The sequence below is a fragment of the Rissa tridactyla genome, chromosome 5, assembly GCF_028500815.1.
Source record: "Rissa tridactyla isolate bRisTri1 chromosome 5, bRisTri1.patW.cur.20221130, whole genome shotgun sequence".
NCBI lineage: Eukaryota > Metazoa > Chordata > Aves > Charadriiformes > Laridae > Rissa > Rissa tridactyla.
In genome coordinates, this window is record NC_071470.1 from 42,520,514 (window position 1) to 42,536,130 (window position 15,617).

General features: G+C 39.5%; 1 protein-coding gene across 11 annotated transcripts in view; it reads left to right on the forward strand.

The window, feature by feature from the left end:
- Positions 1–2,616: 2,616 nt before the first annotated feature.
- DDX60 (DExD/H-box helicase 60) overlaps positions 2,617–15,617 on the forward strand; it is a 48,984-nt gene continuing 35,983 nt past the window's right edge. For 2 of the 11 annotated variants that reach the window (XR_008466582.1, XM_054202729.1), the window contains exons 1-13: positions 2,618–2,851; positions 3,638–3,762; positions 4,004–4,378; positions 4,512–4,581; positions 6,270–6,447; positions 6,589–6,930; positions 7,432–7,539; positions 8,978–9,139; positions 10,038–10,199; positions 10,696–10,837; positions 11,973–12,134; positions 13,522–13,624; positions 14,357–14,472. Coding sequence is in view for 8 of the 11 variants with exons in the window: in XM_054202729.1 (XP_054058704.1) it covers positions 4,015–4,378; positions 4,512–4,581; positions 6,270–6,447; positions 6,589–6,930; positions 7,432–7,539; positions 8,978–9,139; positions 10,038–10,199; positions 10,696–10,837; positions 11,973–12,134; positions 13,522–13,624; positions 14,357–14,472 (1,909 nt within the window). In the remaining 3 variants the exon portion in view is untranslated. Of the gene's footprint in view, positions 2,874–3,637; positions 3,763–3,996; positions 4,379–4,511; positions 4,582–6,269; positions 6,448–6,588; positions 6,931–7,431; positions 7,540–8,977; positions 9,140–10,037; positions 10,200–10,695; positions 10,838–11,972; positions 12,135–13,521; positions 13,625–14,356; positions 14,473–15,617 lie in introns of those variants that run through there. The other 9 variants (XR_008466581.1, XM_054202727.1, XR_008466583.1 and 6 more) reach the window with 8 other exon arrangements.

Genomic DNA, 15,617 nt, shown 5'->3' on the forward strand with positions numbered 1-15,617 from the left:
GATGTCTTGGATCCTGATCTCGAGCGTCTGTCTGTATCCCTTCCCTCTTCGCCTCATGCATTATGTAGAGAAATCTGAAAGAGTGTGGTGGGCTGACCTTGGCCAACTGCGAGATGCTCACCCAGCTCTTCTGTCACTCCCCTCCCTCAACAGGAAAGGGGAGAAAATAGTATGGAAAAGCTTGTGGGTCAACGCAAAGACAGGGAGACCAGACTCGACTTGGGGAAAAGTAATTTAACTTATTGCCAATTAAAATTGATTTTTGTAGTAAGAAAGAAAAAAAAACCCAAAACGTTTTAAACATCACCTTCTCCCCACCCTTCCCTTTCTCAGGTCAACTTCCTCCTTCATTCTTGACTCCTCTATCCCTCCCCATCCGCTGAGCAGTACAGGAGGGATGAGGGTTGTGGGGGTTAGTCAGGACATAACAGTTTTTCTTGACACTTTAACCCCTTCTCCAGTGTGAGTCCTCTACATGGGCTGCAGTCCTTCAGGATAAACCTGCTCCAATGTGGGCTTTTCACAGGCTGTGGTTCTTTCAGGGCATATCCACTTGCTCTAGCATAGGGCTGTCCGTGAGGGGACTTGGCCTTGGTGTTTAGACTAGTGTTTCTCACTTTTTTTTTTTCCTTTTCTTTTCCCCCTTCCTCACTCCTTTGCATGAGTGCTGGTTTTGCTCTTTCTTAAATATGTTTTCATGTAGGTGGCACCAGCTTCTTCGGCAGTGTCGTGTCTGATCTGCCTTTTAGTCAGGTGAATAGCAAACCTAAAATACGCTTTTGTAATCCAAAATGCATCACCCAAAGGGATGGATAATTGAATCTAAAAGTCTGTCTTCAGGATCTAATTAAAACTTACATTAAAAGTCTGTTGAAGCATTGGGCTAAAGATCATCTCACATTTAACTCAAGGAAAGGAAATAAAGAATCATAGAACTATCTAGATTGGAAGGGACCTTTGAGATGATCTAGTCCAACCGTCAACCTAACTCTGACAAAAACCCATCACTAAACCATATCGCTAAACACTAATGTCTACCTGTCTTTTAAATACCTCTGAGGATGGTGACTCAACCACTTCCCTGGGTAGCCTGTTCCAATGCCTAATAACACTTTCAGTGTAAAATTTTTTCCTAATATCCAGTCTAAACCTCCCCTGGCACATCTCGAGGCTGTTTCCTCTTGTCCTATTGCCTGTTACATGGGAGAAGAGACTGACTCCCACATGTCTACAATCTCCTTTCAGATAGTTGCAGAGAGCAATAAGGTCTCCCCTTTTCTCTAGGCTAAACAACCTCAGCTGCTCCTCATAAGACTTGTGCTCTAGACCCCTCACCAGCTTCATTGCCCTTCTTTGGACCCTTTCCAGCACCTCAGTGTCTTTTTTGTGGTGAGGGGCCCAAAACTGGGCACAGTACTTGAGGCGGGGCCCCACCAGTGCTGAGTACGGGGGACAATCACTTTCCTAGTGCTACTCACCATACTGTTCCTGATACAGGCCAGGGTGCTGTTGGCCTTCTTGGCTACCTGGGTGTACTGCTGGCACATATTCAGCTGGCTGTTGACCAACACCCCTGAGTCCTTTTCTGCCAGGCAGCTCTCCAGCCACTCTTCCCCAAGCCTGTAACACTGCATGGGGTTGTTGTGACCCAAGTGCAGGACCTGGCAGTTGGCCTTGTTGAACCTCATGCCATTGGCCTCGGCCCATCCATCCAGCCTGTCCATATCACTCTACAATGCCTTTCTACCCAAAGCAGGTCAACATTGACACTCCCACCCGAATTGGTGTCGCCTGCAAACTCACTGAGGGTGTGCTCAATCCCCTTGTCCAGATCATTGATAAAGATATTAAAGAGAACTGGCCCCAACTCCGCTTGTGACCAGCCGCCAACTGGATTTAACTCCGTTCACCACCAAGAGTGGTGAGTTGCAATTAGTTCCCACGTTGTTCCCTCCCAAAGAAAAAGAAAGCGTGCTGAGAGGAGGGAGCAGGGGCTTATCTTGGCTAGCTAAACAAAATGATTCTGATATGCTGGAGCACTGTGGGTGTGCTACTGTGCAGTAAAGGAGTTTCTGGAATCTTTGTATGGGTCTCAAAGGAAATGCAAGATGCGGAAGAGACCTCTGGTCTGTTTACCTGGAAAGTGTTATGTGTCAGCTGCCCACCAGGGAGGCTGTAGAAAACCTACCTGGATCCATGAGGAGACTACTTATGTGTGTAACCCCAGCGGTCTTCTGTCCTGCACAAGTATCTGATCTGAAGAGGAGCTGGGCTTTGCACTTCTCGCCAAGACAATCTGATATGTAAATTCTGGTTTCCTAAATATTGTTTGAACAGTACTTGGGTACATGGGTTCCCTTGTGAATCAAGGCTTTGCTATTTTAAATTAAGTGATAAGGGTCCAGTACTGTTCCTTCTAAAGGATTTGCTGGAAATGAAGTAGATCTCTTAGTTTATTTTTATATGGAATTTCCTACTTTAAGAAAGCAGGCTGGTATTCTTATAGATCATGGTGACTAAAGGACAGAAATAGGAATTATCGTTTTCTTCACTGGCTATGCAACTTGTGTTAACAAGATTCTTAAGCAATGCAGGCTTAACGGCTCTTGGACCACTAGCTGAAGCCACCGTGACAGAAAAGCATAACTGAATGGAAGCAAGGAAATATTGATGGTGCCTTGCTGTGCCGCGTCCAGGGACGCAGTTTTGCCAGCACCTCGGAAACGAAAGCTGAACTAGCTGCGCCGGGAACGGAAACCGAAAGCTACTGGGATGGGCAGTGGCACCCGACCCCGCCGCCTCCTGTCGCCGGCGCCTTGAACACGGGATGGCGGCCAGGCCGGGCCGGGCGGTGAGGCGGGCAGCGGGGGCTGGTACTGTCCGGGCCGGGGCCTTGTTAAAAGTTGTGGTTAGGGTTGTCTTTAGGGTGGGGTCTGGGTCTGAGACTGGGATTGGAGTTAGGGCTGGGGTTGGATTTAGGTCTGGGGCGGGGGGCTGGGGTTGGATTTAGGCATGGTACTTGGAGCTGGGATTGGGGTTTGCATTAGGGATGCAGTTGGTTTAGGGCTGGACAGCATGCAGGGGAGCATCTGTGACTGCAGGCATCAAGGTATTGTCCTAGATCTGGGTTCTTCACCCGGTGTGCAAGGCAGTAACACACAGAGCAGAGGTATTTTCAAGTTTATTCCATTAATGCGCAGAAATGGGGAGCTCTTTCCAAGGGAGCACACCTTAGTTTCAAAAATTTCCCTTTTTATACACTGATTATTACATAACAACTAATACATAGTCATTGTTACTCTCTTTAACGATTGGTCACGGTTTCTTCACTTCCTATGTAAATTAGTGCGCAGACTCTGTCTTTTTCCTCCATTGTTCTCTTTTAAGTATGTGGTATCATTTGGGTAGGTGGTCAATGAGTCGGTGGTCATGCTCTCCCCCTGTCGAAATGATACACAAAAGGTGACTTTATGTAGCTGTATCTATATAAATAGCTTACGTTTTATGGAAATAGGTATTAAAGTTCCACTGTAAAGTTATGTTAAGCACACCACTGCAATATAGCTCACTATGGGTACAGCATTTTACAAGTAGATAATAAAAATGTATTTTTTTTTTCTGCAACTTCATTCGCTAGGAGTTTAACACCAGGTGAAAATCGAAAAGAAAATTGCAGCTGAGTTTTGAGTTTGTGAAATCTGAAGTGGAGGTTGCACTTCAGTTTCTTTTGTTGTTTTTTTAAGAAAGGTTTTAAGAAAACAGGTAAGTAACACTCCTCTTTAGTAAACTTTAAGAAAGACAAACGCTGATCTTTTCCTTATAGTTCATAAAAATATTTATTGATTTTAAAATGGAAAAAAATGTCTCACAGGGTTTTTACAAAATGCTTTCTGTTTTTTCTTAAAGTTTTATTCTAGTGTGATGAAGTAGGTAATTTAATGGTTGAAGCCTGGCAGCATGCCATACTGAAAATTATCTCTTGATTACTTTTTTTGGATGCCAGAATCAAGATCTATGATGTATTCTGCGGATTATTTCAAGAAAGTAATTCGTAATGATGCAAATGAGAATGCTAGTAATGATGACAAGGACAGTGAGTGTAGTGACAGTGAGAAAATACGCTTCATTCCAACAAAGGAAGACGAAGAGAGTGAGAGTACAAGTGACAGTGATGAGGAGGATGAGACCAGTGACAGAGTGGAAGCAGCTGTTATGAAGATGCTTAAAGAAGAGGAAGGCAGAAGAAAAGAAGCTGAAGACCCAGATTACCGTAATGCTTATAGTATCTCAAGCACTGAAGAAGTGACACAGCAGGCATCACGAACTGAAGACAAGGATTTCAGAGTTCTCAAGCACGAACGTGATTCCCGAAGCCCTGGTGAGGAGCTGTTATTAGCTTATGCTCGTGTCTGTGGCTTTTATTGCAGTGTTTTACCTTTTGGCTGTTTGTAATTAATTAATGAGTTATGGTTATGTGGTTCCATCAATAACCATGTATGTGGTTATTTTAGAAATAAGAAAACATCTTGAATTTCTGAAGAAGTTGAGGCTACACAGCTGGGCATCCCTATCAAGAGCTCAGTAAGTACAGCGGGGTTCATGGAAAGAAATGTAATAAATGGTAATGAAAATAGTTTCTTTGAACTAAGTAGACATCACAGTGTAGTACCCCTTAGAGAAAGAAGCTATGTGCTTGTCACCTAGGTTTGTGGAAAACCAGGAGACCTAAGGCATGCTTAGGATTTCACGCTTCCTCCAACCACATGAAGGAAGATTCCTAATATAATAGAAGGTCTGCCCAAAGAGTAGGGATTGTCTGCATGTTTTAGGAACCGATCTACAGTTTTAACTATTGCTATTTATTTTTCTTTCAAGTTCTCTGTCATGCTTTTCTTTAGCATGTTTCCTCACATATTTTAACACTACTACTTTTACAGCATTTAAAACAGTTTTCCTACAAAATTTACTTTTTCATATATACCTTCTGTGGTTTTGCACATCAGTTCTCATCAGTTCTGCAGCTCCAGATTCTGATTCCTTTCCCTGCTTGATACAGAAAAGGTTTAGCAATACTATCATTCACATTGACAGTGAAGTGTCTTCTCTGCATTCTGGACCTGACGTGCTAAAGAGATTAGTATTAATAGAAGGCAGACAATTTAAGTCTGTAAGTCAGAAGTTTACATAGTTTTTGTTCATGGAAGGCTACTCATTGCAACAGATAACATACTGGACCTGTAAACCAGGGGCTGTTGATCCAAGCCAGAAAGGAAAGCTATGTCTTCCCAGGTGTGTATCTGAGGTGAGGTGTTATCAGGCGTTTTTGACAGCCTTGAAGAAAACAAGCATGTTCTTACCATTAGAGTATGGATGTTCTCATAATATGCATTAGTATTGTAATATGTAATAGTGTAGTATGTAACAGACAAACATGAAAGCGGAGAGACTTTCCTAGAAGGGCTTGCCTGTCTTTCATCTGGACCTGCAAACGTTCTTCTGACTCCTTGGTCTCTCCTGGGTAAAACATCACATCCCTGGACTTTCATGGATTCTTAAAGAGTTGGAGAACACAGTCAATTCCTAGGATGTATTAAAAACTACTGAGGGTGCTGTCTGTTTATACTTGCCATCTTCAGTGAAGACGATTTATTCCAAGTTTGACCTAAGACATTAATGCAAATTTCGTCAACTGTCATGGTTTTCTAAAATGGGAAGGGGATGATGAAGTCTTTTAATTCTTTGGTCTCATAAAGGAATGTATAGTGATTGGATTCCTCTTGCTGTTAGGGTATGTTTCTTGCCATAGACATTCCTTGGATGAGGGAGGTAGTTACTATTGTCGTGATAGTTGTTGATAACCCACTTTTTTTTAGCTGGAAACTCAGGCAGAAACACTCTCAAAATATATTTTGTGGTTATCTCCTGTAGGGTATTCCTTATAGAACAGATAATGTTTTCTGCATAAGCAGACGTGGACAAGAGATGCCACGTAAGTCACAGAAGCCTCAGATGGTACAAAAGTTCCTGGAGTTGTAAAGGAGACAATTGCTAATATATTCAATAACTGAAAGGATTGTAAGCTATTTGGGACTAACATTAGATCCAATAAAGATGGTTTGCTATTGGTTTAATTTATACATTTAATGTTTAGTTGATTTAATTAATGAAAGCATTTATTTTAAAATGTGTTAGTATTAAATTTCTTCTGTCCCATGTCCTCAGCTTTTCTTGGAGTAATGTTATGTGCATGCTATTTCCTTTTCTTTCAGGTATGTCAGTCTGTTAAAAGACTTCGTTGAGTCTGAATTCTTTGTGATAGATGGGGATTCCTTACTACTTATGTTTTTAGATTCGAAAACACAATATCTAAACTTCTTCTACCAAATTGAATGCTTCCTGCAAAATTTCACTGAAAAAGGAGCAAAATATGTCATTGTTTTCTTCAAGGTACTGAACAAGTAACATTTGTTTGCTGTTTAAACACTGCACTCCTTCAAAACCAACTGCCTGATTCTAATCAGGATTAGGAGGCTGTTCATTGTGTCAACAAATGTAACTGAATAATTTCATTGTTTTTATTTCCCATAGGATGCAGAACAGATGTATCTTCCATATCCTCATTTTCTTTTCTTGCGTACTGCCTTAATAGAACACCTGAGGCATAACACAGGCACAACTGTTCATACAGAATTTTCCAATTGTTTATCATCCAAATGGGAGAATTTCCTGAAGAAAAATTATCCTTACTTCATCATCATATCTGACATAGGACTGACCTCTCTCCAAACAGACTATTTATCTATTTTAATTGCTCATTCATTGGCAAAGAAAATCAACGTTGTGCTTGCTTCAGGACAGGAGTATGATATTCTTAGAGTTTACGGATATCATGTTCAGAGTGTGTATAAACACAGAGTATTTTTTCAAAAGGTAAGTTACACAACTTCGTTCTTGGTTTGCAATAACTGTGTTAGTTCTACTTTGCAGATTTAATTAAAATATCTCAATATGAGTATTATATTTTACATGTTAAAATTATAAAGCACTGATACATGGCTCATTTTATGTTTCTTTGATCTACTGGTCTTGAAATCCTTAACAGGCAAACACTGTGCTTGGTGGCAAATTCCTGCCTTGTTCTTTATAGTCTCATTTCATGTCCTTGTTAAGGATCCCACTTAAGATACGGAAGTTTCAAATACAGCCTTTCCTATATCTTCACCATCACATGTCTTAGTTGACTTATAATAAGCCAGACAAGCTAGGATTTAGGCCAGGGATGTGATTTTTAAAGGAGTTTTATTTGGAATAGATGTTTCTTGGAGGCTGAGGATTGTAATGTATCTGAATGGTTTCTGTCTGTGGCTGGTAGTCCCTGATGCATTGTATCTGTTGACTTTTGTATGTAATTTTGACTTCTGCACTTCTTAGCATCAAGATGATCTGCAATATGCCTGTGAAAACCTAGTCAGGTACAAAGAACCGTTGATATGTCTATATGAACATCTCAAGCTGAGCCTGAAAAGCATACAAAAAGAGGTAATTGGACCTCTTAGATCATTTTTCTCTTTTTCTCCTCAGGTTGACTGACTTCTTCCATTCCTTTACCTGAAATTCTTTCCTAGCCAGAACTGAAGGACTCTCTTCCTTATCCTGAAGTGACACCCTGAGTCTGAGGTGGTCTCCTCTGTGCCCTTCTTCACAGCAGCTTGAAGCTGTTTCTTTCTTCAAAGTTCACTAAAGCAGGATGGTTCAGCTGAAACCTGATGAGTGGGATGCCACTTAAGGGATGTTCCCATCTTGGCGACTGCCTTTATCTTGTAGAAGATTGAAACCAGCCCATTCAGGACAAAACACTATCTGTGGCATAAATCCGCCCTTAGCCACCTGGGGGGCTGTGGCTACTACACTCTGGGTGCACTGTGGCCATTGCCTCACCCCCACGGCAGCAGCTGGCTCCTGAGGGGAGGGTGTGGAAGGGTACATTCACCAGTGGCAGGCAAGAGTCGGTGTTGCTGCCAGCAGCAGCCTCGTCTGTAGAGACATTTCAACATCTAAACTGCTCTGTGGCAGCTACCAAGGCTTGCACACTCTGTTAACTATGAAAGTATTCACAATCTGGGAATTTTTTTTTTAGGAGCTGGATACTGTTACAAGGTCTGCACTTGCATGATTAAAGCGATGGATTCATTAATCTAGTTTTAAAATACTTTAACATTGAAAATTTGGTATTTTTATGTATATATTATACCTTTAGTGCCTAATGTACCCCTGCCCTTTTCCGGAGCGTTATGTTACACTGCAGTTGTGTGACTACTGCTTCTGAAGAGAACAGCAGTGAGGCTTCCTTGGACTTCAGTGGGAATGATACTGGTCTAGCAAGCTGATTTTTTTCAGGGTTTTTTTTTTTCAGTCCAGAAAAAAATAGTGTTACTTAGAAAGCATTTTAAAGTCACTAGAAACACAGCTGCCTGGCTACTGCTAATATTTTGGTTTATTATGATTATATTCTCTGAGGCAAGTTCAATAATTAGATACCCCAGGAGCAGAAAAACATCAGGACGCCATGAGGGTGGGTGGCTGCTGCCTCAGGGCTCAGGCCGTGGGGGCTCCTCTGGAGGTGGCAGGGCAGGGTCTGGTAGCCAGGGCCTGTCCCACTGCCCCAGCCAGGAGCAGGGCAGCCAAGGGGGTCAGGACATCAGGCTCCTCCCTGGGAACAGGCGGAGGCCAGAGCAGGTTGCTAGCCAGCTGAGCTGCAGGGAGCTGGAGACTGGCCCTGCTGCAGCACTGCTGTTGGTACCCTCAGGAACGTGACAAAAAAAAGCTATTTTTACTAACGATAATGCCCACTTTTCCTTCTGTCGTTTTCATATCCTTTTTTTCCTCTCTCTGAAGCTCTGTAAAGGATAAGACTTGTCCTTTTTTGTAATTTTTATTGTAGTGGTCATTTGTGCTATTCATAATGTTATGACTACAGGTTCACCAGACTGTGTGTCTGTTGAGACAGCTGTGGCCTGAAGGATCTGACATTCAGCGTGTGGTCTGTGTTCTTGCTTGTGCTGTGGGATTAAAAATATACAGCAACATGTTGAAAAATTCAAATACTTCCATGGGAGCAAAGACAAAGCAATCAGCAAGAGTAAGGATTTTTTTAATATCTTTTTGGCATAGTAATCATAAACATTTTGCTAACAGGAGAGATGGCTGTCCTTCTAGATCCCAAGCTGAAGAGAGGCCCAGGTGTTTCCTTTGTGACTGCACTCTGTAAGTGGACTGGTTCAGATAGTTACTGTGGACGCAGCTTTTCCAAAGGAGTATGGTCTCATTGTGCTCTCTGTGGCAGTGGCTATTCCTGGGGAAAATTTTACCTTAGGAGCAATTACTTCTATAGGAAGTTTTACCTTAGAAGGTAGTTGCGCTCATGATTTTTCTTTTCTTAATGTTCAATAGCATACTAGCTTTTACAGAAGAATACACTTTTCCTCAAGCAAGCAAGACATTTCAGAAAAAAAGGTCTCTCTGTAGGTGCAGTCATGACATCATTTTTGTGACCATATTACAAGCCTTATATTTTCATCAAGTTAACACAGGTGCAATATATCAATAATATTTTATGAGACACATATTCAGTGGACTACAGGTTAGCTATTAATGGTTAGCACGGCTGTATTTCCGTACAGACTTTTTGCTGTGCAGTTGAGAAAAGATCATAGGCCTATATCTAGATATTAATTTTTCTTCTTAAAATAATAACGTTTCTAGCCAGACAATCATTTTCAAGTTTTGTCTTGATTTTTATAGTCATACTCTTTTCAGAAGAGATTTCTTTTTTACGTTATAACCGATCTGCACCTACCAGTGCTAAAAGGATGTTCATTTTGAAGTAAGTGTATTCACAAGTAATTACAATGCACAGATTGTTTAATAGATCAGAACTATTAGCTGCTTTAACAAAGCGCAAACCACGGAATTAAGTAGAAGTGAGCACAATTGTTTTGCTGAGGGATGTGGTCAACTTTTTACCTGTAATTTCTCAGCAGGGAAGAAGTAAACCCCTATCTCCAGAAGAAGCAGCTGACCTCTGTAGAATGCAGTGTCTTACAGTCGCTTTTCTTCTTCATATGCCTCTTTCACAGAGAGCTCAGATCAGGATCATGAAATCCTACTGGACTAAGCAAGTTTTACCATTAATAAAAATGGTATGTGTAGCACTGTCTTCCTGTGTCATGAGGTGCAATTTGCATTTCAGTTTCCATTTTCCTTTATATACTACTTTAGTCATCTGATGAGATCAAAGAATGTAATGTACCTGCTGGAGACAAACCTTACCTGGTTCAGGAATCTTGTGAGCCATGAATCAGTGGGGCTAGGAGAAGATTTGGGGCAATATCTCTATACTTCACCTCTTGTTAGACATATCCAGTTAGCCAGCATTAGTGTTAGGGTACTGGGCTAGATGGATCTTTTGGTCTCATCCAGTATGGGAAGTTTGATGGCAGGCCTTTTTATTGTTTAAAGTTGGTTATTATAGTGAAGGAGAATAGTGAATGCAGTTTCCGGCTCACAGAGAAGTCAAGTAACAGTGTGTTGTTTTTCATGTCAATAAAACCTGTGGTAGTTGACCTGCTTTGGAGATGCTTTAATCCACGTGAAAAGGTGCTCTGTAAGAATTAATTGTTTCCTTTATTTTAACAGCAACAGCTGTGTATGCATTTTTCTCTGACACAGCTAAGTGATACAAATGGTTGGAAATTGGATTTAACTTACCTGCCTGACTTAAATGATGATTCACTGCTCAGAAATATTGCACATTACTATGAGGTCGAATATACTAGAGGTATTTATCTTTGAACAGTTTGCTTTCTTACATTTCTAACTTTATTAAGCCACAAAATGAGAATGAAACTGCTTGCACAAGCAGAAATGAGCACAGTTTTCTAATTACCCATATAATAATACATACATTTTATGGAATAATAGGAAAACTTTTTTTCTATAGCCAAAGATAGAAAATTGCATGCAAAAGTGTCTTTCACCAGTACTCATTCAGAATACTTTACCATGTCATGTCTTTGATGTGCCACCTGTACTTAGGCAAAGGAAGAGTGATATAGAGCTCTGTGTCACTGTTATTGGGTATCCTCAACCATTTGGGTTTTAGCCAGTTTTCTATCCATTTCATTTTGTTTTGATGCAATACAGTCAGAATGGGAACCAGATTTGATTCCTAATGTCACTGAGTCATTGGATAATATTTTTAATTTCAGATGAGATTGATTCAGACAAAATCATATGTTGTCTTCTAAATACATGAATTTGGATCCAGAACTTTAAGAACACCATCAGATGTGTGAAGGTTCACAAAAAAGTTACAAAAGCTGACAGAGCAAGAAAGTACAGAAAAAGATTTGTAGCAAATGTTTTTTCAGAGTAATTCTGTTTACCAGAAATCCTCTGCCATGAGTCTGTCTGACAGTAAACCAGAATGCTTTCTTTATGAATCTAGTCACAAGATGTCCTGTATGTACCTCAGTAAAGGAAGTATAGAGGAATTTTCAAAGGAAATATAAATTAGGAATATGAAACATATATTTTTTATAATTATACCTATTATTGGGCACTAAAAAGAAAATTCTCAATTCAAGATCCTACCCTGCAGGAGGTGAAGGTGAGAGCAACTTTTCTTCAGCTGTGGAGCTTGCAGACTTCCACAAGCAGTCTAAATCTGGTGTTCTTTTGAAAATACATCTTTTTAGTACAATTAGTTATTTATACCGTAGACTATGAAAAACTGTGAATGTACAACATTCTGTCCTAATTTGTTCTAATGACCAAAGACCTTGGATAGGACTGAAGTCTGTGTGCCTGATGCTGCATAGGTGCATAGGTAGATTAGGTAGATTCTGTTTGAGGAAACTTTTAATTTTAATGTTCTTTTTTTTTTTTTCTTTCTTTCTTCCCTCCCTGCGCAGGGTTAGAGTTCAAAAAGGAATTGGGGAAAGAAATAGAGAATGAATACCAGTGTTTATGGGACACTGTAACAAAATTGGCTGTGAAATACAGTTTTGGAGATGCCTTCCCAATACGAAAGACTTCCCAACTATTTCTTGAACAGGAACAGACATTATTTAGAGGTACTGACAACTCCACAAATTAGAGAGTTGGAAGCATGATCTTCGTTACTATCACTAAAAGTTCTAGGAGTAGTGATCTGATATACTGATCACAAATCTAATCCATGCTTTATGGATTCTCCCCTCCTTCCCATCAACCCACTACGAAAACTTGAAGTTGATGCCAAATAAGTCTGACCAGGCCTCATGGGTGAAATTCTGACTCCACTGTAGACAGCACTAGTATTGTTATTGACTTGAGTAGGAATTGGGTTTGGTTCCATGATTGCTAGCCCAAATTGCTTGTCTGTGTTGTAAAAAACATTATGATTATTGTAATACAAATAATAGTAAAAAGCATAATAATTACTCATAATTAATGATTATGTCACAGGAGGACTGTCTCTGAAGAACGTCTTTGTATATGTTGACAACAGGGTTATACAGGTATTGGGCATGGGAGCAGCAAATTAAGTGAAATATAGGATTGTTGCCCAAATAGTAGAGTCCGGCCATTACTGTAGCTCGCGTTGCAGTCCTTGGAGGTAGTAGAACTATGGCTTGCCTATAAGTGTCTTAAATTACACCATCATCCTGTTTAGTAGCCCATAATTGGGGAATTGCATAGTTGGCTCAGAGATTATTGGTTTTCTTACCTCACTTACAAGACCTGTTCTAAATATCTGAAAGGAGTAGGTAGACATTTTTGCCTGATATCTGACATTTCTTAAGAACCAGTTCTGTTACAGCCTTTGAATGCTTGTTTTAAACCGAATAAATTGTATAAGTCTTTAGAAGAGACAGTTGGTAAGAAATTCAGTAAAGGCTGCAATATAATTCTGCTTAAGTTTGTGAGTGTTCTTCAGCTGGTTTCAAAGATGTTCAAGTGGGCAAAGTGGGCTCTAGTGGGTAAAAAAAGACAGTTCCTTTGTTATCTGTCTGATACTAAGGCATCTTCTGGCACAGTATTTGTGTTACCTATATCTGTATCTCCTTTGGAGACCTTGAAGACTGAAGTTGTGGCTAGACTTCAAACACAGGAAGGATACACAATGTTACATGTCATCTTTAGTCATCTAATGTAAGTGCAGTTGAAAGTGCATGTTTATGGAATCAGTGCAGGAAAGTAGATGCCTGTGAGATGGGATGGGTTGTAGCATTCAAAAAGTTAGCGTAGCGAAAATGGATTTTGAGAATATCTACGCAGAAGCAATAATGATGTCTGCTTTATTCTTCTCATGCTTGAGAAGAAACAGAGAAAGGGGAACTTGTGAACTGCTGCTTACTTTTAGCAAATTTTACTTTATAGAATTTCATTTATAATGTAACATGACAGAATTTTCAAGTATGATATACAATTATATATATTCTTAATTAAACAATATTAATTATTTTTTGCACTGTAAAGACTATGCAGCAGAAATTCCTAACATTGGACTTATCTCAGTGAAATCTGATCTTGTTGAAGATTATGCTGGAGATGTTTTGAAAGACCTACCTGTTTTAGAAAGGTACATTTATGAGTTTTATTCTAACATAATGAAATAACATTATATGGGCTTATTTTCTACTCCCTTGCACTTTACATCCATATTATGCTCAATTTTTACATATGTAGAAGTCCTTTTGCTGTGACTGGGTAAAATTTCACATTTACATGTACTGGTGTAAATATTAACAGAAAGTTCAGAACAAGAATGGATAAGAGTCAACCTATCCATATTTTCTGATACTGTTATTTGTTTGCATTGTAGTACTTGATTATTATTCTACATTCTGTAGCTGTTTTTCTAAATGTAAAATTTTTATTTGAAAGGCCTTATCCTAAATTGCAAAGCTCAGGTTGATTTCAGGAAAAGAAAAACATTCAGTAAAAATATTGACAAAAAAGTAAGAAGAGATTATCCTTTACATTTGCTCTGCTACTTGTTGAAGTGAGTTCTGTGCTGCTCAACGAGTAATTTTTAGCAAGTGTATAAGTTATGTAGTTACATTGCATTCTGTGATTAATCTGTAGGAAAACAAGTGAAAAAATGGGGTTTTACTTTGTTTGTTAGTAATTCTTTCTGAAAAATTGAGGCTATCTTAGCACACTATATTTGGAGTAGAATTAAACCCTACATTGGTTTTCTGCCACAGTAAAATTGTGATTTGATAAATACTAATTTTTTTGAATGTTTTGAATGTTTCATTAGAGATGCTGGAAAACAATTTCTGCTCTGTTTAATGTTTGTATATTTCAGCAATGATCCTGCAATTACTTCACTTACTAGATACAGGGAATTTGATGAGCTTCATCACTGGCATTCTGGCAGGCCTTTGGCTGAGGAATATGTGCGAGTACGGTGTAATACTGATGGTAAGAAAAACTAACACAGAGCCCACATGTCTGTATTGGCTAGAACAGTATTGTAAAGGTTATGGTTTTGGAGAAGGACTTCTCATTTCAGAAAATATTTGCAGCTCTGTAAAAACTTGTGAAACTAGAGCTACTGCAATAGCTAAATTATACTTAAATTGGTGTTCCTGTGCATAACGTATATGCATTGTGTGTAATCTTAAATAGTTCTACTGAGTATAACAGAATGAGCACTTGTGGTCAGATGTTCATGATACATTCCCTTTTGCTTGTGAAATGCTTCACAGATTTATATAAGTAAACTGTATGTACATGTGCAGTTCAATGTTTAAATATATAGTTTGGATAATGCTTGGTAAGCACATCCATACATATGCAGATGTTTGCACAGTATACGCATAGCCAATCTTACCTTTTGAGAACAGAATTAAAATAAGAAGTAAAAGAGGTTGTTGTGGTTTAATGCCAGCTGGCAACTAAGGACCACACAGCCGCTTGCTCACTCTCCCTTACCCTGGTGGGATGGGGGAGGAAATCAGAGTGAAAGTAAGAAAACTCATCAGCTGAGATAAAGGCAGTTTAATAGGTAAAGCAAAAGCTGTGCACACAAAGCAAAATGAGGAATTCACTTGTGACCCATCACCAGGCAGGTGTTTAGAGCCCTCTCTAGGTAAGCAGGGCTCCATCATGTGTAACAGTTACTTGGGAAGACAAATGCCATCAATTGCCATCACAGTCTACTTGCTGGTGGGGCGATGTGAGAAGCAGAAAAGGCCTTGATGCTGTGTAAGCACTGCTCAGCAATAACTAAACACCCCTGTGCTATCAACACTGTTTTAATCGCAAATCCAAAACATAGTACCATGCAAGCTACTATGAAGACATTTAACTCTATCCCACTAAAACCAGCACAGAAGTAAACAAAAGTTGTTTGTATCATAATTCTTGATGTTATGCATTATAGTTTCCTGTAATTTTTTTTGAGTTTAAAAACAGACCATGGACTTAGTTTTGATCTTAGATTTGCATATTTACATGAAATTAAGTATACGAGGCTCTGTGTATCAGCAAGTACACAAAATTTTCTCACAAAGATGTTCCCATCATCTATTGCATCACACAGTGAATTGAACTGTGAAAAACCT